At 41.4% G+C, this 19032-nt stretch overlaps 1 protein-coding gene across 1 annotated transcript in view; it reads left to right on the top strand.

The window, feature by feature from the left end:
- The first annotated feature begins 1063 nt into the window (after positions 1–1063).
- Positions 1064–19032, top strand: part of THBS2 (thrombospondin 2) — a 48985-nt gene continuing 31016 nt past the window's right edge. Inside the window, exons 1-5 of the mRNA XM_030556797.1 lie at positions 1064–1266; positions 2710–2784; positions 3679–4235; positions 6051–6135; positions 18332–18528. Of these exons, the coding sequence (XP_030412657.1) occupies positions 1260–1266; positions 2710–2784; positions 3679–4235; positions 6051–6135; positions 18332–18528 (921 nt within the window). The 5' untranslated portion in view covers positions 1064–1259. The remainder of the gene's footprint in view (positions 1267–2709; positions 2785–3678; positions 4236–6050; positions 6136–18331; positions 18529–19032) is intronic.

Raw genomic sequence — 19032 nt, 5'->3', positions numbered from 1 at the left:
AGCTATGTGCAGTGTGTGGATAATTACACTGCGTATACGCAGCAGATTCATATACTAGATAAAATACTTAGCCATCTAACCGTTTTCTCTGGAAACACACAACCCACTGCTTCAGTCATTCATGTCTAGCGCTCATCTTCTCGTAGATCCGGAAAACAAAGGCACCCGCGTGTGAGGGGACAGGACTGAGGTGTGATGAAAATAAAACGCCGGGCAGCCGTCAATGGATGTACAACCAGAAAGGCCCCCTTAACCTCGCTCCCTCCCCCCCCCCCCGTTTTTTTCAAGGAGGCGAGAGCAGATTCAGTTCCGCGAGTTCTGTCTTTCTTGCCTTCTGTTTCCGAACAGTCCTTTCTCCAGATCAGTTTCAAGTGCATTTTAAATGACTGAAGGGCACCCAACTTTTGCAATGCTCTAAGCCCCTCCCCCCGCCACCTCTTTAGAGACGTGTGTTTACAAATGAATGTTCCGGGTAATACAAAGAAAGAGGGTATTGCCTGGGTGGGAGAGAAGTGTGATTATTGCACGGGGCGATTCGAGGGGCATTGCAGTGCCAGGCTCATTTCTGGCCGGACTGAGAGAGTTTGAGCTAACCGAGGGATGCTCTTTACTGCAGGGCTAAAGACGATTAGGGGTGATCAGAGTGCAGGATGCTAGATAATAGGGGCAGAGCTTTGGGTTCTGGTGTCTGCTCCTGTTCATCACATCGAATGCGGCTACAGCTACACTCCGTATTCATCACGTTCACACTCATCAGAGCCGGGGCTGGAGGCGCTGGACTCCTCTTCCCAGGACAGGAGGGAAAGGCAGGGCGCTTCTTGTCCTGACAGAAGACTACTGACATCCCTTTTGCTTTGTCTTGCTCCTCCTATGCCCCAGTTTAGGACCGTCCCTTGTAGAAAAAGGAGAGGGGCGGGGCGGGATGGTTCTGGGGGGCTGGAGTTGGGATCGCCTTCCAGGTAGATGAGAGCAAATTGTCGGATCAGAAAGGGGAATTATGTCATTCCTGCGGAGGAATGAATTGAAAAGCGCTTCCCTTGTGTGGCTGATTGACAGCAGTACACGCGAGGGAGAGTATATAAAAGCAGAGAGCAGCCCTTCGCAAGCCACTGGAAGGAAACTCAGCCAGACTACAGCAGATTCCGCAGCCCCGAGGACGCTTGGAGTTTGCACTTCGCTTTTTAAAACAACTACCGCTCTCTTTCTTTTTGGATTTGGTTTGGAGCGTTAACAGTAAAAGAGCAGCAGCAGATCCTTTTATGCCGGGTAAGAGGGGACAGACACCTTTTAAGATTTCACAATGCCGGGATTGGCAGAAAACTGCTATTATGAACTGTGGGTGATGGATTTGTCTGTCTGCTTATCTGTCTGTCCTCCATCTCCTCTCATGTCTGCTTAGCTCAGTAGCAGGGCATCTGTTATTCAATCCATCTTTCTTTTGGACGACTAACTTTTCAGCTGTCACGATAGCTGGGAATTTTGTCTCCTAAATACTTCGTGTTAACAAGTATTCATGGATTGTGCACATACAGTACAGGTTTATTTTTTGCACAAATTATAGGACATTTTTCCTGGTGATGGCTTGTTAGGTAGATATGATTACAGAAGCAGCATTTTGAAATGGGGTGTAAACACGTTTGTTATGCTGCTGGTCATTGCATCCTATCTACCATTATGTGTACATTAGATAGAAAAGGAAATATTTGTAAATGGCTGGTGTTGCATCTGTCAAAATGTACTTGAAGTAGGATTTTTAGCTAACTACCCCAGATTTGCAGATAAATAGTTTTGTAATAATGTCCTGAGCAGTAAACACTTATAGTTTTATATTGAAAGTTTGACTTTGTGTAAAAGATAATTTCCCTGAGGTTATTTGGATATTTAGGTTAGACATTTTTTACAGTATCAAGGTAGCATACTGGTATCTTGAAATGTTTGTGTCTATACAGTGCGGCTGGCAAACTGAGGTTGCACTATTTAACAGACATGCATACACATACGCAAGTTTAGATGAAAATGCAGATATACTGCTTACACATCTATATAACCATACGGGAATACCTAAATGGAATGCTATCTACTTAAAAGTCAGCATTGAAATAAATACTATGTATGTAACTTTCTATAGTGGCAAGTTTAAAAGTTGAATAGAGCTCATGAAATTCTATTATCTTGCAAAGAATTCAGCTATATGTTGTGATTTAAAGTGGAGTTAGGATGGAACAACTATTATACTGGCTATCCTGTCACTTAAAGCCTTGATGATGTCTCATGGAAAAACCTTGAAGAAAATTCTGCTTACATAGCATAGATTTTTCTGTATATCTTTCATTTTTTAATGTTAAGGATATGTGCATGAATACAGGATCTTTATTTTTGAGAATTCACTTGAAATCATCATGCTCTGCATTTGATGTCAAAAATCAAGTCCAGAGCATGCAACTGTGATGTCAGAAATGTAAGAGCATGACCACATGTAAGGGATAGGCAGCAGAACTCTTAATCACAAATATCCTGTGTCATCTTAAAATGAACCAACAAGAAAACCACAAACAAACAGGATGAAAAATACTGTGAATACGTCCTGTTGCATATAAACAGAATTGTTTATGGTCACAGTTGTTTTTTTTCAGTACAGTCCACGAGGCATCTGAAGGTCTTATAGACAAATACCATTTTCCTAACTGATTTTTTTTTGTTTATTCATAGGAGTTATGCTACAGAAGAGCAGGCTGTTGTGGCTAATTGTCTTGCTAACTTTGTGGGCTTCTTCAAAGGCTCAAGGTAAGTCCTGAAACTTCTTAACTTCCTGAAGCTTGAGGCATTTGAAAGCAAGCAGAAATTACAGTAGTTTGCAAAGCTAAATGTTGACTTTTAAAAATGAGATAGCTAAACCACTGGAGACAATACAGTGATAGCATAATCTAAGGAAAACCTGATTAAAATAAACAAAGTAAGACAAAAACTTTAAGATAAGTCTTATTACTACTGGCACATTTGAATGATTACATTTACCTATTACTGACAAAATAAATAAATATATAAAAGTAGTTTTCTCCTACTGAACATTGACCTAAATTTACCTATTCTTAATTGCTAAATGATTCCCTTCTGTAATGTGTATGTAATATGAGACTTAAATGGACTGGGTGGACGGGAACTGCTTTGTCAGAAATTTAGAGAGAAGAAAATCTCTATGGATCAAATTCAGGCTGGGTATAAAAGGGCACAATGCCAGATATTCATTTCCATGTGGCCTCCTGGACCAAATTCCTATCTGGTGTAACTCTACTCTCTTCTTGAGAGTTAACCTCTTGTAACGTGGTGTTCATAATTTGATTCTTCTTCGCTGAGAGTTAGAGTAAGTAGCTTGAAATCCTGTCCTTGTAAAAAATAAGCATGGTTATGTATATGGAATTTTGTTCACTTTCACTAAGGATTTTTGTTTTACATATAAAGTTGCCAAATAGATGAAAGTGCTAAGTAGATGGAAATGCTGTTTATTGTGCCATGCCAAATATAGCACATGCGCTTCTATCTTCCAAGCAGATGGAAGTAATGGGTTTATTGTGCCAAACAGGTAATAAATCATTAGAATTATTGGGTGTACTATGCATACTTATTTTCCCTTATGCCCATTTTTGTATTTACATTGCTACATGCCGTTGACTTTTGCAGATGGTAACAAGGAAGATGAGACTACGTTTGACTTATTTCAAATCAGTAACATAAACCGAAAGACAATTGGAGCAAAATTATTTCGGGGTCCAAATCCCACCGTCCCGGCCTATCGTTTCATCCGATTTGACCATATACCTCCATTTAATCCAGAGAAATTCAAACAGATTCTCAAACTCATCCGGAAAAATGAGGGCTTTATTCTTTCAGCCACCCTAAGGCAGGACAGGGAATCCAGAGGTACTATCATTGCTTTAGAGGGTCCTGGCATCTCTCAAAGACAGTTTGAGATTATTTCCAATGGCCGAGCCAATACCCTGGACCTTATCTATTGGGCAGATGGCTCCCAGAATGTGATTTCCTTGGAAGATGTGGACCTAGCAGACTCACAATGGAAGAACCTCACCGTGCAAGTGACAGGGGAGAACTACAGCCTCTATGTTGGTTGTGACCTTATTGACAGCTTCATCCTGGAGGAGCCTTTCTACGAGCAGCTGAAAGAAGAGAACAGTAGAATGTATGTGACAAAGGGGTCAATTCGAGAGAACCATTTCCGGGTACGTAACGTGAAAGCATTAGGGTCTGTGCTGAGGTAAAGAATTTAGCTACATTTAATATTAGCAGACAATGGGCCCAATTGTACTTTCACACGTACTCCAAAGTCAATGGGGAAGCATGGATAAAAGAACAGAATTTCCTCCAATACATCTTTTAGTTGATTGTTTGGAGTGAATTATATGAATCTTAGTGCTCATGAAAGTGAAGGACTGATACAGCACAGTCAAAAGCCATGCAAAATGCACTCCATCTCTGTATAGGTTTCCCCATGCAACATGTTAACATTCAACAGCCCTTTTTCGCATTTCATAGATTCATAGATTCTAGGGTCAGAAGGGACCAATGTGATCATCTAGTCCGACCCCCTGCACAAAGCAGGCCACAGAACCCTACCCATCCACTTCTATAACAAACCCCTAACCTATGTCCGAGTTATTGAAGTCTTCAAATTGTGGTCTGAAGACCTCAAGCTGCAGAGAATCCACCAGCAAGTGACCCATGCCCCATGCTGCAGGGGAAGGCGAAAAACCTCCAGGGCCTCTGCCAATCTGCCCTGGAGGAAAATTCCTTCCTGACCCCAAATATGGCGATCAGATAAACCCTGAGCATGTGGGCAAGACTCACCAGCCAGCACTCAGGAAAGAATTCTCTGCAGTAACTCAGATCCCATCCCATCCAACATCCCATCACCGACCACTGGGCATACTTATCTGGAGATAATCAAAGATCAGTTGCCAAAATTAGGCTCTCCCATCATACCATCCCTTCCATAAACTTATCAAGCTTAATCTTAAAGCCAGATATGTCTTTTGCCCCCACTACTCCCCTTGGAAGGCTGTTCCAGAGCATTTGTGAGGCTTCCCATAGCAGAGTCCCATATTTTGCTGTGAATTTTAGAGGTGATCAAAAATTTTGCAAGAGAACATTTTCTGTGAGAAAACACCGTATCAGCGAAGGTGAAACATTTCATGGTAATTTGTCAATTTTAAGGAAATTTAATTTCAAAAGAAAAAATTTAAAAAACATTTAGACAAGGTTGAAACATTCCATTTCAAACTTTTCAGAACAGGACATTTTGATTTTCTAGTTTTAAGTGACTTTGTTTCAATTTTTAAAAATTTATTTGATATAAAATAAAATTTTATAAGTCAAAATTGGAATGAAACATTTTGATTGATCCAAGATTTATTTGTGTGTGGGGGGGGGGGTGGGATTTTGTTTCAAGGAAAATTCCATTTTTTTTGATTTTGTTCCATTTCAGAATGGAAAACATTCTGAAATTGTGGATTTTCCTGCAAAATGAAAAATCTAGCTCCTGTCCTGCTCTAGTGATTTGTACAAAGTTCTTCAGGGGCTAGGTTGAGCCACCCAATTCTTTATGCCTGAAATCAAACATGAAATCTTTTCTCTGGAGTTGAAAAGCCAGTGCCTTGCAACCCACTGCGCTACACAGCCTCTGCTCTGATAATTGGATCTCTAATTGAACTGTATGGAAATAGAGATTTGAACTCACAACTAAACAGCAGCATGAAAACAGCTCATCAAATATTACTTTATCATGATTCATTCTGAAAAAAAACCTTGCTTTTGCACTTCATTAATATAATAAATAATAATGTAGCCAAGTTATCAAAGTTAACTTTTAGTATGTATTTCTCATGGCTTGTATCCTACATTACTTTTGAGTATTTACCTGTGATTAAATCCAACCAATAAACTGGGGAAGTTGATAGGTGGAGGAGAATACATACAAAAACCTCAATGATATAAATTTAATGCTGAATTGATCTGAAAGTTGTTTTCTTTGATTACAGGGTCTAATTCAAAATATGTATTTAATTTTTGATACTTCAGTAGAGGATGTTCTGCGTAACAAAGGATGTCAGAGAAGCCAGACAAGTACGTATATTTTTTCACACTATCATTGTTCAATTGAATCTGAAAGTGAAGAAGCCCAGCATCCATATATTAACCTCAAACCATGGCATAGCTCCCATTGAAGCCAGTATGAATTGGGGCAGAGGTAGAACAAGTCTCTGGAAGGTTTGGAATTGTTGACAAGCTATTTATGAACATTTTTAGGGAGTGACAAACAATGCAGATTGTTGTAAACAATTACAATATTGCTGAATAGACATAATCAAAATATTGCTTCCACCAGATAATCTGATTTTTTTTATCCCTGCTGCTCAGATTTAAAATTTTGTTTCTTTGTGTGGGTTGGGGAAAAGCTAATTACCAAGGAGAAAGTTACTGAAAGTTGGAAAGAAAATTTAATATGTGAAAATATCCATGCACTTCCATGAAGGAATGTTCTCAAATTATTAGAGCAAGGGAAATGTCTACATTACAAATTACTTCACACCTCTGATTGACATAAATTATGCTGACCTAAGCACTGGTGTGGACAGTGCTATGCTCTCCCGTCGACATAGCTACCACCTCTTCTGGAGGCAGGAGTTGTTAAACTGACAGCAGAGCTCTCTCTCATCAGCTTAGCGCAGGTATTGGCAACCTGTGGCACTTGGCCCCTCAGGGAAATCCACTGGTGGGCTGGGACGGTTTGTTTACCTGCAGCGTCTGCAGGTTTGGCCGATTGCAGCTCCCAGTGGCCGCAGTTCGCCATTCCAGGACAATGGGGGCTGCGGGAAGTGGCATGGGCCAAGGGATGTGCTGGCCGCCCTTCCTGCAGCCCCTATTGGCCTGGAGCGGCGAACCGCAGCCAGTGGGAGCTGTGATCAGCCAGACCTGCAGACGCTGCAGGTAAATAAACTGTCCTGGCCCGCCAGTGGAGTTCCCTGATGGGCCACATGCCAAAGGTTGCCGATCCCTGGCTTAGAGCATCTTCACCAATGGTGTAGCTGCATTGGTGCTGCTGTAGTACAGACACAGCCGAGCAGTCACATGTCAGGGTTCTAATCCTGACTGTTTGACCTGCTCACTGTGTGACCTTAGACAAGCTTTAAAAAAGTGAAATTGTTAGGTGCCAAATCTATTAGTGATATCATTGAAAGGGACTTTGTGACTGAATCCTTGTAGGTTATGATTAAAAAAAAAGAGTGTATTGGGCTGTGGAGTGAGTGTGAATAATACTTTAGTCCAGTCACTAAAATAAAATTTCAGATTGATTGTAGATTATTCAGTCAGTAGGGCACTTAGACTCTGTCCTGCTCTTATGTCGGTATAACTCTGTCACTTAGGAGTGTCCCCTTACACCAATGAATATTTAGTTATTTATATGTGGTGGAAGAGTTCTATCAAAAGAGGCTGAGAAAGTCCTGCCTTAGAATACCTAGTGGTTAAAGCACTGTGTTGAGAGAGGAGAGACCAAAGTTCAAATCCCTATTCTATATCAGGCAGAGGTGGGAATTGAACCCACATGCTGGGTGAGTGCTCTAACCACTAGGCTAAAAGTTATGAAGTGGGCACCAACTCTTCCTGTAGCCACTTTGTGTGGGGTTAGGTATGTTCCTAGGATGCCTAGCTGATTGAACTTGCATGCACCTCGGGAATTTTTGAAACATTTTATTAAGGCAAACTTATGAAAAAATGTTAACAGTACATCATACATTACTTATTAAGGGTTAGGTTAATATTCAAAGAATCTGGCTAAGGATTTTGGCTTCCTGGCTGGGGATACCTCGTGCACTGAGTACTCTAATAAAGGTGACCAAATGTCTAAATACTTATCCTCTTTTGGCAATTCTCTTGTGTATGAACTTGGTATGAAACTTTTCTACTGCAGAGACACTCTATATTTGATTCATTCCACAGGAGAAGTCAAATTTTTCCAATAATGTACAATTCAAAGTCTTCATGCTAACAATAAAAAAATGAAATTAATTTGTCATTCTGTTTATAAGAGAGATTTTGTATTGGAGCATTAAGTAAGAAGCCCAGGGTATTTCTAGGAAGACAGCATTTTGTCATAAGATTAATCTTTTAAATTTCCTCCCTAAACTCTCTAATTCCTGTACATAACCACCACGTGTACAAGTATGTTCCCTCTTCCCCACAACCCCTCTAACAGAGCGTCTCCCTAGCAGCAAAAATCTGATGGTTCCTAACTGGAGTCAAAATGCCATTTATACAATAATTTATTAAAATGTTCTTTATGAACCACACAAATTGAAGATATATATCCCCTTTCTCATCCAGAGACCTGCTCATCCACATCAATTTCTTTGTTCAAATCCCTCTCCCATCTTTCCTCTGGGTTGTTTTCTCATCAACATCTTTTTCAATTAGAATTGTATGTATCTTAGAAATTAAAGCTTTTGTTCCAACTTGCTTCTGCATCAGCTCCTCAAATATGGTTGAAAGATTAGATAGAGTTGTCTTGTGTCCAGATTTACAATAAAATATTTGGTTTGTAAATAATGAAAATATCCACTGTTTATATTATTTACATCACATCTGTTGGTATCATTCAAATCAGTAACCTGAAACAGCCATCCAAATTGAGTAATCTCAGCAGTTACCCACAACAAATAGCCACTTCGAAATTTCCTGAGGATACATTCCTGATTATTAATGAAAGTAGCTAAGGGAGAGGACCTCAGCAACAGGAATTTAAAAAAATCGTCCAAAGTTGCGGTGGTTTGGATGAACGGGTGATATTTCTTTTTAACCCAACAATTACTATGAATAGCTATATTTGTCTGCCAGCTTGTTTAAGTTTTACCCTGTGTTTCAATGGTCTGTTGTTAACCCAATCAATCACATCTTTTAATTTCAATCCATAATGATAATAAACCAAATTGAGGAACGCTAGTCCACCCTACTTTGTAGGCTTACACAGAACTATAGCACTCACCCTTTGGGTTTTCCATTTCCATATACATTTTAATAGTGTATCCAGTCATGTTTTTAATGTCACGTCAGGGATACCGGTAGGGATGCACTGAAACAAAAATAGTAACTTTATGAGGATGTTATTTTTTACCTGTTTAGGTAAGAGATTTAGTATTTGTTCCATTCCTCCAAGTCTTTTATTTCTGTATTCCACAGGGAGGATAATTTGCCTTAAAAAGATTTTTATGTCTCTCCACTATATTTATTCCTAAATATTTTAACAGTTCCTTTGCCTCTTTAAATTTATGTAGCTGACAACAGTTTGTTTTGACCCTCTGGAGAATATTAATTCCTAAAATTTCAGATTGATTGTAGATTATTCTGAAGCCTGATACCTGCCCAAATTCTGGAGTCAATTGTTCTTTAAATTTTAATGAGGCTTCTGGATCCTGCAAATACAACAAGGCTTCATCAGCATACAAAGCTATCTTGTGTTCTAATTCAGAATGCATTTTAATGTCCTTTACCAAGGGGCTGTTTCTTCATCGTTGTTGCAAATGGTTTCATTGCCAAAGCAAACAACAAAGGGAATAAGGAGCAGCCCCCAAGGAAATTGTAATGGTGGAAATTTAGGTGCCATGGGGCTTTGGCAATCTACAGAGCTAGGTGGCAGCTGAGCAGGGTTTTTAAAGGACCTCAGTGGTGCCAAAAGTGGCAGCTAGGTACCTAAGTCCATTTGTGGATCTAGCTTTTAGATACTGTACTGATGGGTGTTTTAAACATTTGTAGGCTTGATAGTTGAGTGTCTTACTTTAGGCAGCATAGGCATCAAGGCATACCCTTCTATGGTTTTGGCACATTTCATTTAAGCAGGTTTCTTTGCTCAGGTTAAGTGAGAACTCTACATAAGCCATATCTACACTTCCTACCATTGCTCAATGGCAAAAGGGAAGAGGGAGTAGAAGGGGAAACATCTCATTGCTAATGTTTCCATTCTGAGTAGACAGCAAATCCAAACGTGTGATCAGTTTTATCCATGGTTCTGTTGTTAGTGGCAGGATGTGTGTGGGTGAAGGGACAGGTATGAGAAAGTGTAAATCTTGTTTTGGTTTATGCCATGGTACATTCAGAGTAAAGCAGAAGGCTGGCATCCAGGATGCCAATGTTCAGGCATCACTTCCCTCATTCCCTGGCAAAGAGTGAGCTTTGTAAATATCAAGCCCATGTAGATACGAAGTACCACATTAACCCATCTGATCCACAAGGCAGAGCTTTGAAATCTAGAGTAACTGATGTAATTAAAAGACTGACAGAACTCTCTTCGCCTAGATGAGGATATAATGGCATGATCTGTTGTGCCAATACAGAGCAGATCTCCAGATCTTCTCTATTTGTGTTGGAAGATTACCAGGAAGGGAAATAGTGTCAGCAAAAGTAGATTGGATCATGCTAAAACCCATGGAGCCATACTGTAAAAAGAAAGTAGAAGGAAAATTATGACAGTAGTGCCTGCTGATACTAACCTTAGCTGGAATACCTTGCATACTTCAGCATCTGCAGTTGTATAGTCAACTAGAGAGTTGTTTTGCTACAGGTGTTCCCCCTTCCCCCCAAACCATATCTATCAGCTATGTCTGGGGTCCAAACACAAGAGCTACAAATCAGGTACATTACACTGTTTTGTTTTTTTCACCCTCTCCGGAAGAAGGCAGGTCAATAGACCAATTAATAATGTTTTTTTCTTTTTTTTACAACACTAAATTGAACACAATGGAATGGAAATTCCTCATTCAAATATGTGAGGTGGAGTTGCATCATTTTTGTGGCATGCATGTGAGCAACATGAGACATGCCACACACATAGTTGCAGTTTGCAGCTTCATGGCGCTGCCCATGTAGCTTAATTACCACAGTAGAAAAGCCATTGGTGATGTACTGCTCACTTGGCTAAGAAGTTTAATACATATCACACTGTGCTGCATTCCTTAATACACTGCAACATATTAATGGGAAAGTGTGACATTCTGTATTTCAAATCATCCTAATGATCTGATGTTGAGTAAAGACATGAAAGGGAACACTGGATTGCTAATCAGGCTAAGCCTGTATATGCCTCTTCCAGTTTAAGGTACACCTCTACCCCGATATAACGCTGTCCTCGGGAGCCAAAGAATCTTACCGCATTATAGGTGAAACCGTGTTATATCAAACTTGCTTTGATCCACCAGAGTGCACAGCTGGAGCACTGCTTTACTGTGTTATATCTGAATTCATGTTATATCAGGTCACATTATATCGGGGTAGAGGTGTATATATTGCTGTTCTGAACCTATTATTATATGGGCATAGGCCATCTTCCCAATGTGAACTTTTGGCTCATATTTGTGACAGAAAGTGATTGTTTCTGCGACAGTTCTGGGTTAAGACCTCTCACTGATACTGGCAGGGAATTCTGCAAATGTGCAGGGAGCTGCCTGCAAGCTTAGCAGCGCTGTTTCTATCCAGGCTGGCTTGTGCTCCTGCCCTTCCCCTTGGCTGGATTTCACCCTTCCATTGGAGGTTTGTGAAAGAACAAGGCTTGGGCTTTAACTGAGCATGGTGATGCTAAACACTAGAAGTATTTGGTCAAGTTTGGCAGGTTCAAAACTTGTTTGGGGACAATTTAACCTTTTATTTGAAAATTGTTTAAAATACAGGTGGGAGAACTGAGAGGGTTGGGAAGTGGGAAGGTTGAGGGATGTTTTCCTGGAGCCTGGAGAGAGGCAGGAATGCTTGTTAATCACTTGGACTCTAGAGAGAGGCAGGAGGTGTAGGACATTGGACCAACATGTCTATGGGAACACTGAACAGGCAGGAATATAGAATGGCCCTGCTGCTTCCAGGGACAGTTCTGTGTACCCAAGGGCCCTATATTAGTAGTTCTTGTTGCTTCTTGTGTGGAACTACCATGAAAATAGTCTCAACCTTTGTGACCTGTGACATTCTTGCAAAACACTTTCTGGGATCTTTGAAAATTCGTCATGGAGCAAGTTTTCAGATTATACTTCAGGACTTTGGTATTTCAGCACAAATCTAAATAAGGCTATTCTCTATTTAGACAATCACTGTACTTTCAGATGAGAAAACAATTATGGTAGTTAATCCTTGGTATGGTTTGATGCCAAGACAAATGACTTTAAATTAACAACACACACCTTGATCAAGCCCCAGATGCTAGTCTAGCTGAACATTGACCAAATGTGACTGAAGTATGGATCTGCATTGGGTCTTTTTGGAATCTTAGTTGCCTCTAGATGTTCAGATATCAGCAGTGGCCAAGAAATCTTTGTCCCATCTACACTTGATTAGCTTGCAACCTATTCTGTAGAATTTGGACAGTGAATTGCCACAGGTATTCATGCCTGTGTTACTTCCAGATTGGATTACTGCAATCTACACTACTGGATGCTATATCTAGTGAGCTCTAGCAAACTTCAGCGGCTGCAGATGTGATGTCCACTTACTAGGAGGAGTTTCTAGCTGGGAGTGGGTGGCAATGTCTTCCACTTTATTCCTGGGTGCAATTCAAGGAGTTAGTTTTGGTCTATGAAATATTTAATAGCTAGAGACCTCTATTTTTATTTTTATTATTATTTGTATTATGGTGGCATCTAGGGGATCCAACCCAGTTCAGGTCTCTATTGTGCTAGGTGCTGTACAAGCACATAGGAAGAGAGAATCCATGCTCCCATCTAAATAGACAAGACAGACAAAGGGTAGGAGAAAGGGAATGTGATTATCTCCATTTTACAAGAAGGGAACAGAGTCACAAATAGATTAAATGATTTGCCCAAGAAAGTCTGTGGCAGGGCTAGGATTTTAATCCAGATCTCTCAGGCTTTAGGACAATGCATGAAACACAAGGCTGTCCTTCCTTTATCCTTTGCTGATTACATGGCAGCTGAGCTGAGGTGCCTGAGCTAACTGACTCTAGATTTAAATGTGAGAGGCCGGGGGAAGAGGGTGGGAGGCAGGGCAGGAATTGTCAATGAAATCCCCTCAACTCTGGGATTACTCCTGTTTCTTTTCTGACAGGGACCTGAATTTGTTGACTTTCAGGGCACAGTGCAACCCTTTCTGAGAGGTAGGCTGACGAGAGAGGTGATCCAGGAGGGAGCTGTTGGATTGATGGGTGGGGGAGTCTCACTATAATGTGATCATTGTGTGCATTTTAAAAAATGACATATATATGCACAGAGATTTGGAGAGGCATGTTTTAAAAAGCTAAATAAATACATAAAATAAAATCCCACCCATGGCCAGCTCAGAGGAATGAGAGTTGTGTTTGGGAAAAGATTCATATTTTTACCTTTATATCAACATTTATAGTTTCAGCACCTTTTCCTTCCAAAGCAAGTCATCTAGTCCTTAAGAAATGAGCAGGAAGCCAGCCATATAAGACTGCCTCCTCAGAAATCCCCAGGTGTCTTCTTTCTCTGATTGCCAAGAGGGAGTAGTGAGTATAGATGTAATGCTTCTAACATCGTTTAGGACTGAACTCTGTTGAGATTGCAGATTTAATAATGTTCTCAAAATGCTCAGGTCAAGTCAAATTTCTACATTGACTTGACAGTATGAAATTAATGGTCTGAAAAGTATCACATGGGGAATCAGAGAAGCCTAATGTTACCACATACTAAGAAAATGGCATTCATTTCAAGGAATCAAAAGGCAACTGAACTAAGGGGAGTCACACCACAGATGATTCTGGCCCATGATGCCACGTATGTAGTTTCTTTCTGTCCTAGTCGCTAAGATACCAATTTCATTAAATTTGATAACTGGAAACAATTCGGTGTAGACTATGTTGCAAGGTATTCACAAACCATGGGGTAACTAAGAATAAAATCAGTCTCCCCTCCCCATTTTTTAAATTCCTTTCACCGCTTGTGGCTATTGAGCTGATACATTTGTGATGATATGCTGTATTGCAATCACGGGCTGCATTTCTCCTTTGGAACATTTAAGAAAGAGCAGAGTGGTTAAATCAGTCTATCTAAGCTACGTTAGACTCTGGTTCACCTTACTAGATTGAGGTACTGTATTGACACTAAATATGGTGAATGAATCTTTACTGAAAGGCAGGGAAGTAAAGCTTCCCATAAAGCTGAGATCAATATTTGGCTACATCCTGTAGCTGTTACTCACACAAAGCTCCCTTTGAAGTCAAAAGGAGCTTTACCTATGTAAGGAGCGAGTAGACACAGTAAGGACCTCAATGGCGCAGATCAGGATTTTAGTCCCCATTTATTATCATTATTATTTGTTAAAAAAACTAGTTTCATTAAATACAATCTTTTGGCAGAAAATAAGTCCTCTTGCTTCAAAATGTTTGGAAGAATTATTGCTGCTGTTTTCTGGCATACTGAACTCCAGCAATTTGCTATGTATAGGGAGAACTTTTAAAATGTGACTTCAGAATTCTTCCCAAGCATGTTCAATTATCCCTACATAATGCTCCATCGAGTGCATTTTGTAGAACATCTGCCTTCTTGGAGGACATTTGAAGTGCCCGGAGCCAATGTATAGCCTGGCCTTAGCTGGGTATATAGTTCACTCCAGCATTTCCATGTCAATGTGACAGCTCCTATGAGGGCTGTCACCAACCATTGCAACTTAGGCTATGGCTACTCTACAGAGCTTACAGCAGCTCTTTGCCGCTGTAATGCTGCTAATGCAGATGCTCTAAGCCGACAGGAGAGAGCTCTTCCGTTGACTTAATTACTCCAGCCCCCATAAGTGGCAATACCTATGTCAGTGGGAGCCCCCACACACCCCATGCCCTGACTCTTGCACCCCCCACATCCCCACCCCACCCTGAGCTCCAAATGGGAGCTCCTGCACTGTCCTCCCCACCATTCCCACTTGCATCTCTCGCACCAAATGGAGCTGGTCAGGTAAGCACTCCACACCCAAACCTTCTCCCCAGTCCTGAGCTCCCTCCTTCATTTTAGCTCCTGGCCAGACCCTACACCCCAACCCCCAGCCTGCTCCTTCACCCCTAGCCCTGTGCTCAGTGCACCCCCACCCTTTGCTTAGTGCAGAGAGAGAGGAACAGAATAGGCTCGAACTAGGGAGAAGGTAGGTACCCACTCTACGTGGGCAGGGCTGAGACCCCAGACTGGCAGCGGGCTGAGTGGCAGTAGGCTGAGCCGCTCAGCCCACCGCTGGTCTGGGGTCCTAGCCGCTGGCCCTGCTCAGCCTGCTGCCGGTCCTGGGTTCTGGCTGTCGGCCCCTTGCCAGCCGGAGTCCCGGACGCCAGTCCCACTCAGCCTGCAGCCGGCCTAGGTGAACAGAACCCCAGGCTGGCAGTGGACTGAGCGGGCTGACGGCATAAGATCAGCATTTTAATTTAATTTTAAATGAAGCTTCTTAAACATTTTGAAAACCTTGTTTACTTTACATATGACAATAGTTTAGTTATATAATATAGACAGAGACCTTCTAAAAAACATTAACGTATTACTGGCACGCGAAACCTTAAATTAGAGTGAATAAATGAAGACTCGGCAAACCACTTCTGAAAGGTTGCCGACCCCTGCCCTAACCCTTTCAGTAATTTGGGAAGTAAACTGTAATTGGAAGATATCCTTGGGTTCGATTCAGTATGGCACCATGTTGTTTCCTCATTTACGCAGGGGGGGAATAAAAAATGCCTGATTTTGTAGTCCTCACACTGGCAAAACCCCAGGTGACTTAAATGGGATTTTTTTTTGCACAAGGACTGTAGGATTATGCCAAAAGCCAGTTTTTGCTGTTGATTTTCAGTGATGATATTTAGCTGTCTCCTTTGCTTCTGCCATAATTTTCACTGCAGGTTAATAACCAAGCCTTAGGTTACTTAGACCTCACACTAAGGGATATGTGTACACTAGCTGAGGGACCTTGGGATGCTCTGACTATCACTGGCGGAATGAGTAGAAGAACAGAGTATTCACTGCCACCCATTTGTTAATGTTGCAGCTCAGCTGGTGTCTTAATGTATTTGGCAGTTTCACCTTATGCCTGGTTTCACGGATGAAACTTTGAATAAGCTTCTTGCTAGCAAAACAAAACCTCTCAGTCGCACAAATACACAAAGCTGATCGCCATTACAGAGACTGAGGAGAAAAAGAATTAGAGTCAAACACTGCTCCAGCTGAAGATAATGAGAGTTTTGTCATTCTCTTCCACAGAAACAGGCAAGGACGCATACAGTACATCTACTTTGTCACTGGGAGCATGCTTCCCGGCATGGATAGACGGATGCACTAGCTCTGCACTAGCTAGTGCATTCAAAATAGCAGTGCAGCTGGGCTAGCGGCTTGGGCTAGCGGCTTGGTTGCAAACCCACCTGGGCTCCCTGGGTCTGTACTAGCCCAAGCTGCCACCCATGTTATCCCAGCTACGCTGCTATTTTCAGTGAACTAGTTAGACCTGAGTTAGTGCGTGTCGGTCTACCTGTGCTGGGAAACATGCTTCCAGCTGCAGTGTAGATGTGCCCTAAGGGTCCTTGCCTGTTTCTGTTGAAGAGAATGGCAAAACTTCTAACTTCAGCGGGAGCAGTGTTTGGCCTAATTATTTTTCTCCATAGTTTTTGTAGTAAAGGAGTTTATTCTAAGTTTCACCCATACAACCAGCCATAAAGTGAAGCTGCAAAAACCGCTAATACTACATGAGCTGCAGCATTAACTAACGAATGGCAGTGAACACTCTCTGGTCTTCCACTTATTCCACCAGTGATAGTTGTGGTATCTGGACTCTCTTAGCTAGTTGATGACTTAGGAGAACAGAGCATGGAAAAGAGAGTTGACTGGAGGATATCTATCTGAGGCTACAGGTAGCCCATTTAATCAGCACTGTATCAAAGGGACCTGCATGGTTTAAGGGATTTTTGATGGGTTATGCAGCTACTTGCTGATTGTAACTGTAAGCTGCTGTATTCTGACAGCTCTCTGGTTGCCTGTGTGGAATTGTTTTTGGTTTAAGTTTAAGTTTTTGGTTTAAGTTTATTTCCACTGGATAGTCAAACACCACAATTTTCACCTTTGTTTTCAGTCTCACCAGAGAGTCCATAAAGGTCAGAGTTTAAATTACTTTTTCAGCCTTAGGTAATGTCCTTCCAGATGATTACTGAAGAACATCAGCAGGTCAGTGTGGGAGAAACACTCACCATATTGTAGGTATTCAGTAGATAAATAGAGGTCTGGTGCCACAAAGGGGCTGGAGAAGTTACCCAAGCAGAGAAACTATCCAAGTTATCCAAGCAGTATTTCCTTGATGTTGGAGCTGGGATGAATTCCTGGCTAGTACAGTCGGCTATACTTCTCCTCTGGATGTAGAGGATTGTATCAGTGGGGAGAGAGGGTTGACTGGACTACTGTGCTTTTTGGTGATTCTGTGGTACAGAAGTGCCACTAAGGGTTTGTCTACACTGTAATTAAGCAGTTACAGCTAGTCCATGTCAGCTGAATCGGGCTTCCGGAACTTGGGCTATGGGGTTGTTTAATTGTAGTATAGACATTCAGGCTCAGGCTGGACCCCAGGCTCTGGGACCCCCTGTGTATGTGGGGTGGGTCCCAGAGTCTTGTGTCCAGGTTCTAGCCTGGTCTTGACAGTCTACGCTGCAATGAAACATGCCCATAGCCCAAGCCCCTTGAGCCCAAGGCAGCTGACACCATCCAGCTGCAAGTGTTTACGTGCAGTGTACACATACCATAAGAAGCTGTTACCATTCGGTTTAATTTAGAAGAGCCACAAGGCTGCTATGAGATGTGCATGGGGCTGAAGAAGGTCTTGGCTATCCCAGAAATTGGGGGAGCACAAATGTGGCTTAAAAGCCACCTTGGCCTCTTAGTGGTGGCCTCATTAGTAGAAGATTCCTGTCTCTGTGACCCAAATGAAAAGGATAACCCTTGTCGTGTCATGAAAAATGCAAAACTTTTCATGGCCTTGAGAGGACTTAATGTGTATGTTTTTATGACGTTCTATGTTTTTATTATCTTTTTTTGTAAATGTGTGTTTTACGTTGCCAATAGTGCCTTTAAATGATGACTATGTGAGATGGAGTTGGGCTCTTAATTTTGAAAGGGAATGTCTATAATTGGAAGCAGCTGACATTCAACCCCTCTCTTTTATTCTTGGGTATAATTTAGCATGAAGCTGTTCCAAAAGAGCTGCAGTTAAACCCTACCTACAGGTGCCAGTCTATAATTCCAGCCGTAAGCTGTAATCAGCAGAAGACTTGTATACATAACTGTTTTTTCCCCTCTCTCCTTACCAGCTGAAGTGAACACTATCAATGAGAGTACTGAAATCCTTCACCTTAACCCTGCTGTCACCACGGAGTATGTTGGCGAACAGACAGAGAAGAAGATGGAGTTCTGTGACCGCTCCTGTGAAGAGCTGGGAACTGTGTTCACTGAGCTCACTGGGTTGCGCATTGTTGTTAACAATTTAGTGGATAACCTTCAAAAAGTGGTAAGTAACTCTGGACTTAAGAATCAAAAGATACAAAACGTCAATTATAGAATGTTGTTTTCTCTGTCTCCCTCTGTCATTTTGCATCAACATCTATAAAGGTGGCTAGGTTGTTGGGGGAAGGGAATCCTACATTTTCAAAAGTGACGACAAATGATTTTGCGTGCCCAACTATGACACTTCACTTGGGCATGATTTTCAAAGGACAGGGTTTAGAACAACATTTCTGAAAATCAGGCCTTTTAAAAATATTTCCCATATGGTAATCAAAATTCAAAGCACTCAAAATCACTAGTCAAATTTGGCCATATGTGTACTGTATATACATATGTCTGTATGTGCATATCTATGCATGTGTGTGTTATATATAAATATATAATGTTTATATTTATAATGGCCACATATTATAACTAAGGGGGAAATGAATGCATGTGAGTTTTATCTTTTTGTCTTTCATCACTGCAGTATGATGAAGTGTATAGCTACTTAAAGCCCTAGTTGTGA

The sequence above is a fragment of the Gopherus evgoodei genome, chromosome 3, assembly GCF_007399415.2.
Source record: "Gopherus evgoodei ecotype Sinaloan lineage chromosome 3, rGopEvg1_v1.p, whole genome shotgun sequence".
NCBI lineage: Eukaryota > Metazoa > Chordata > Testudines > Testudinidae > Gopherus > Gopherus evgoodei.
Note: the sequence above shows the minus strand (reverse complement) of the source record. Positions and strands in the feature narration are given on the sequence as shown.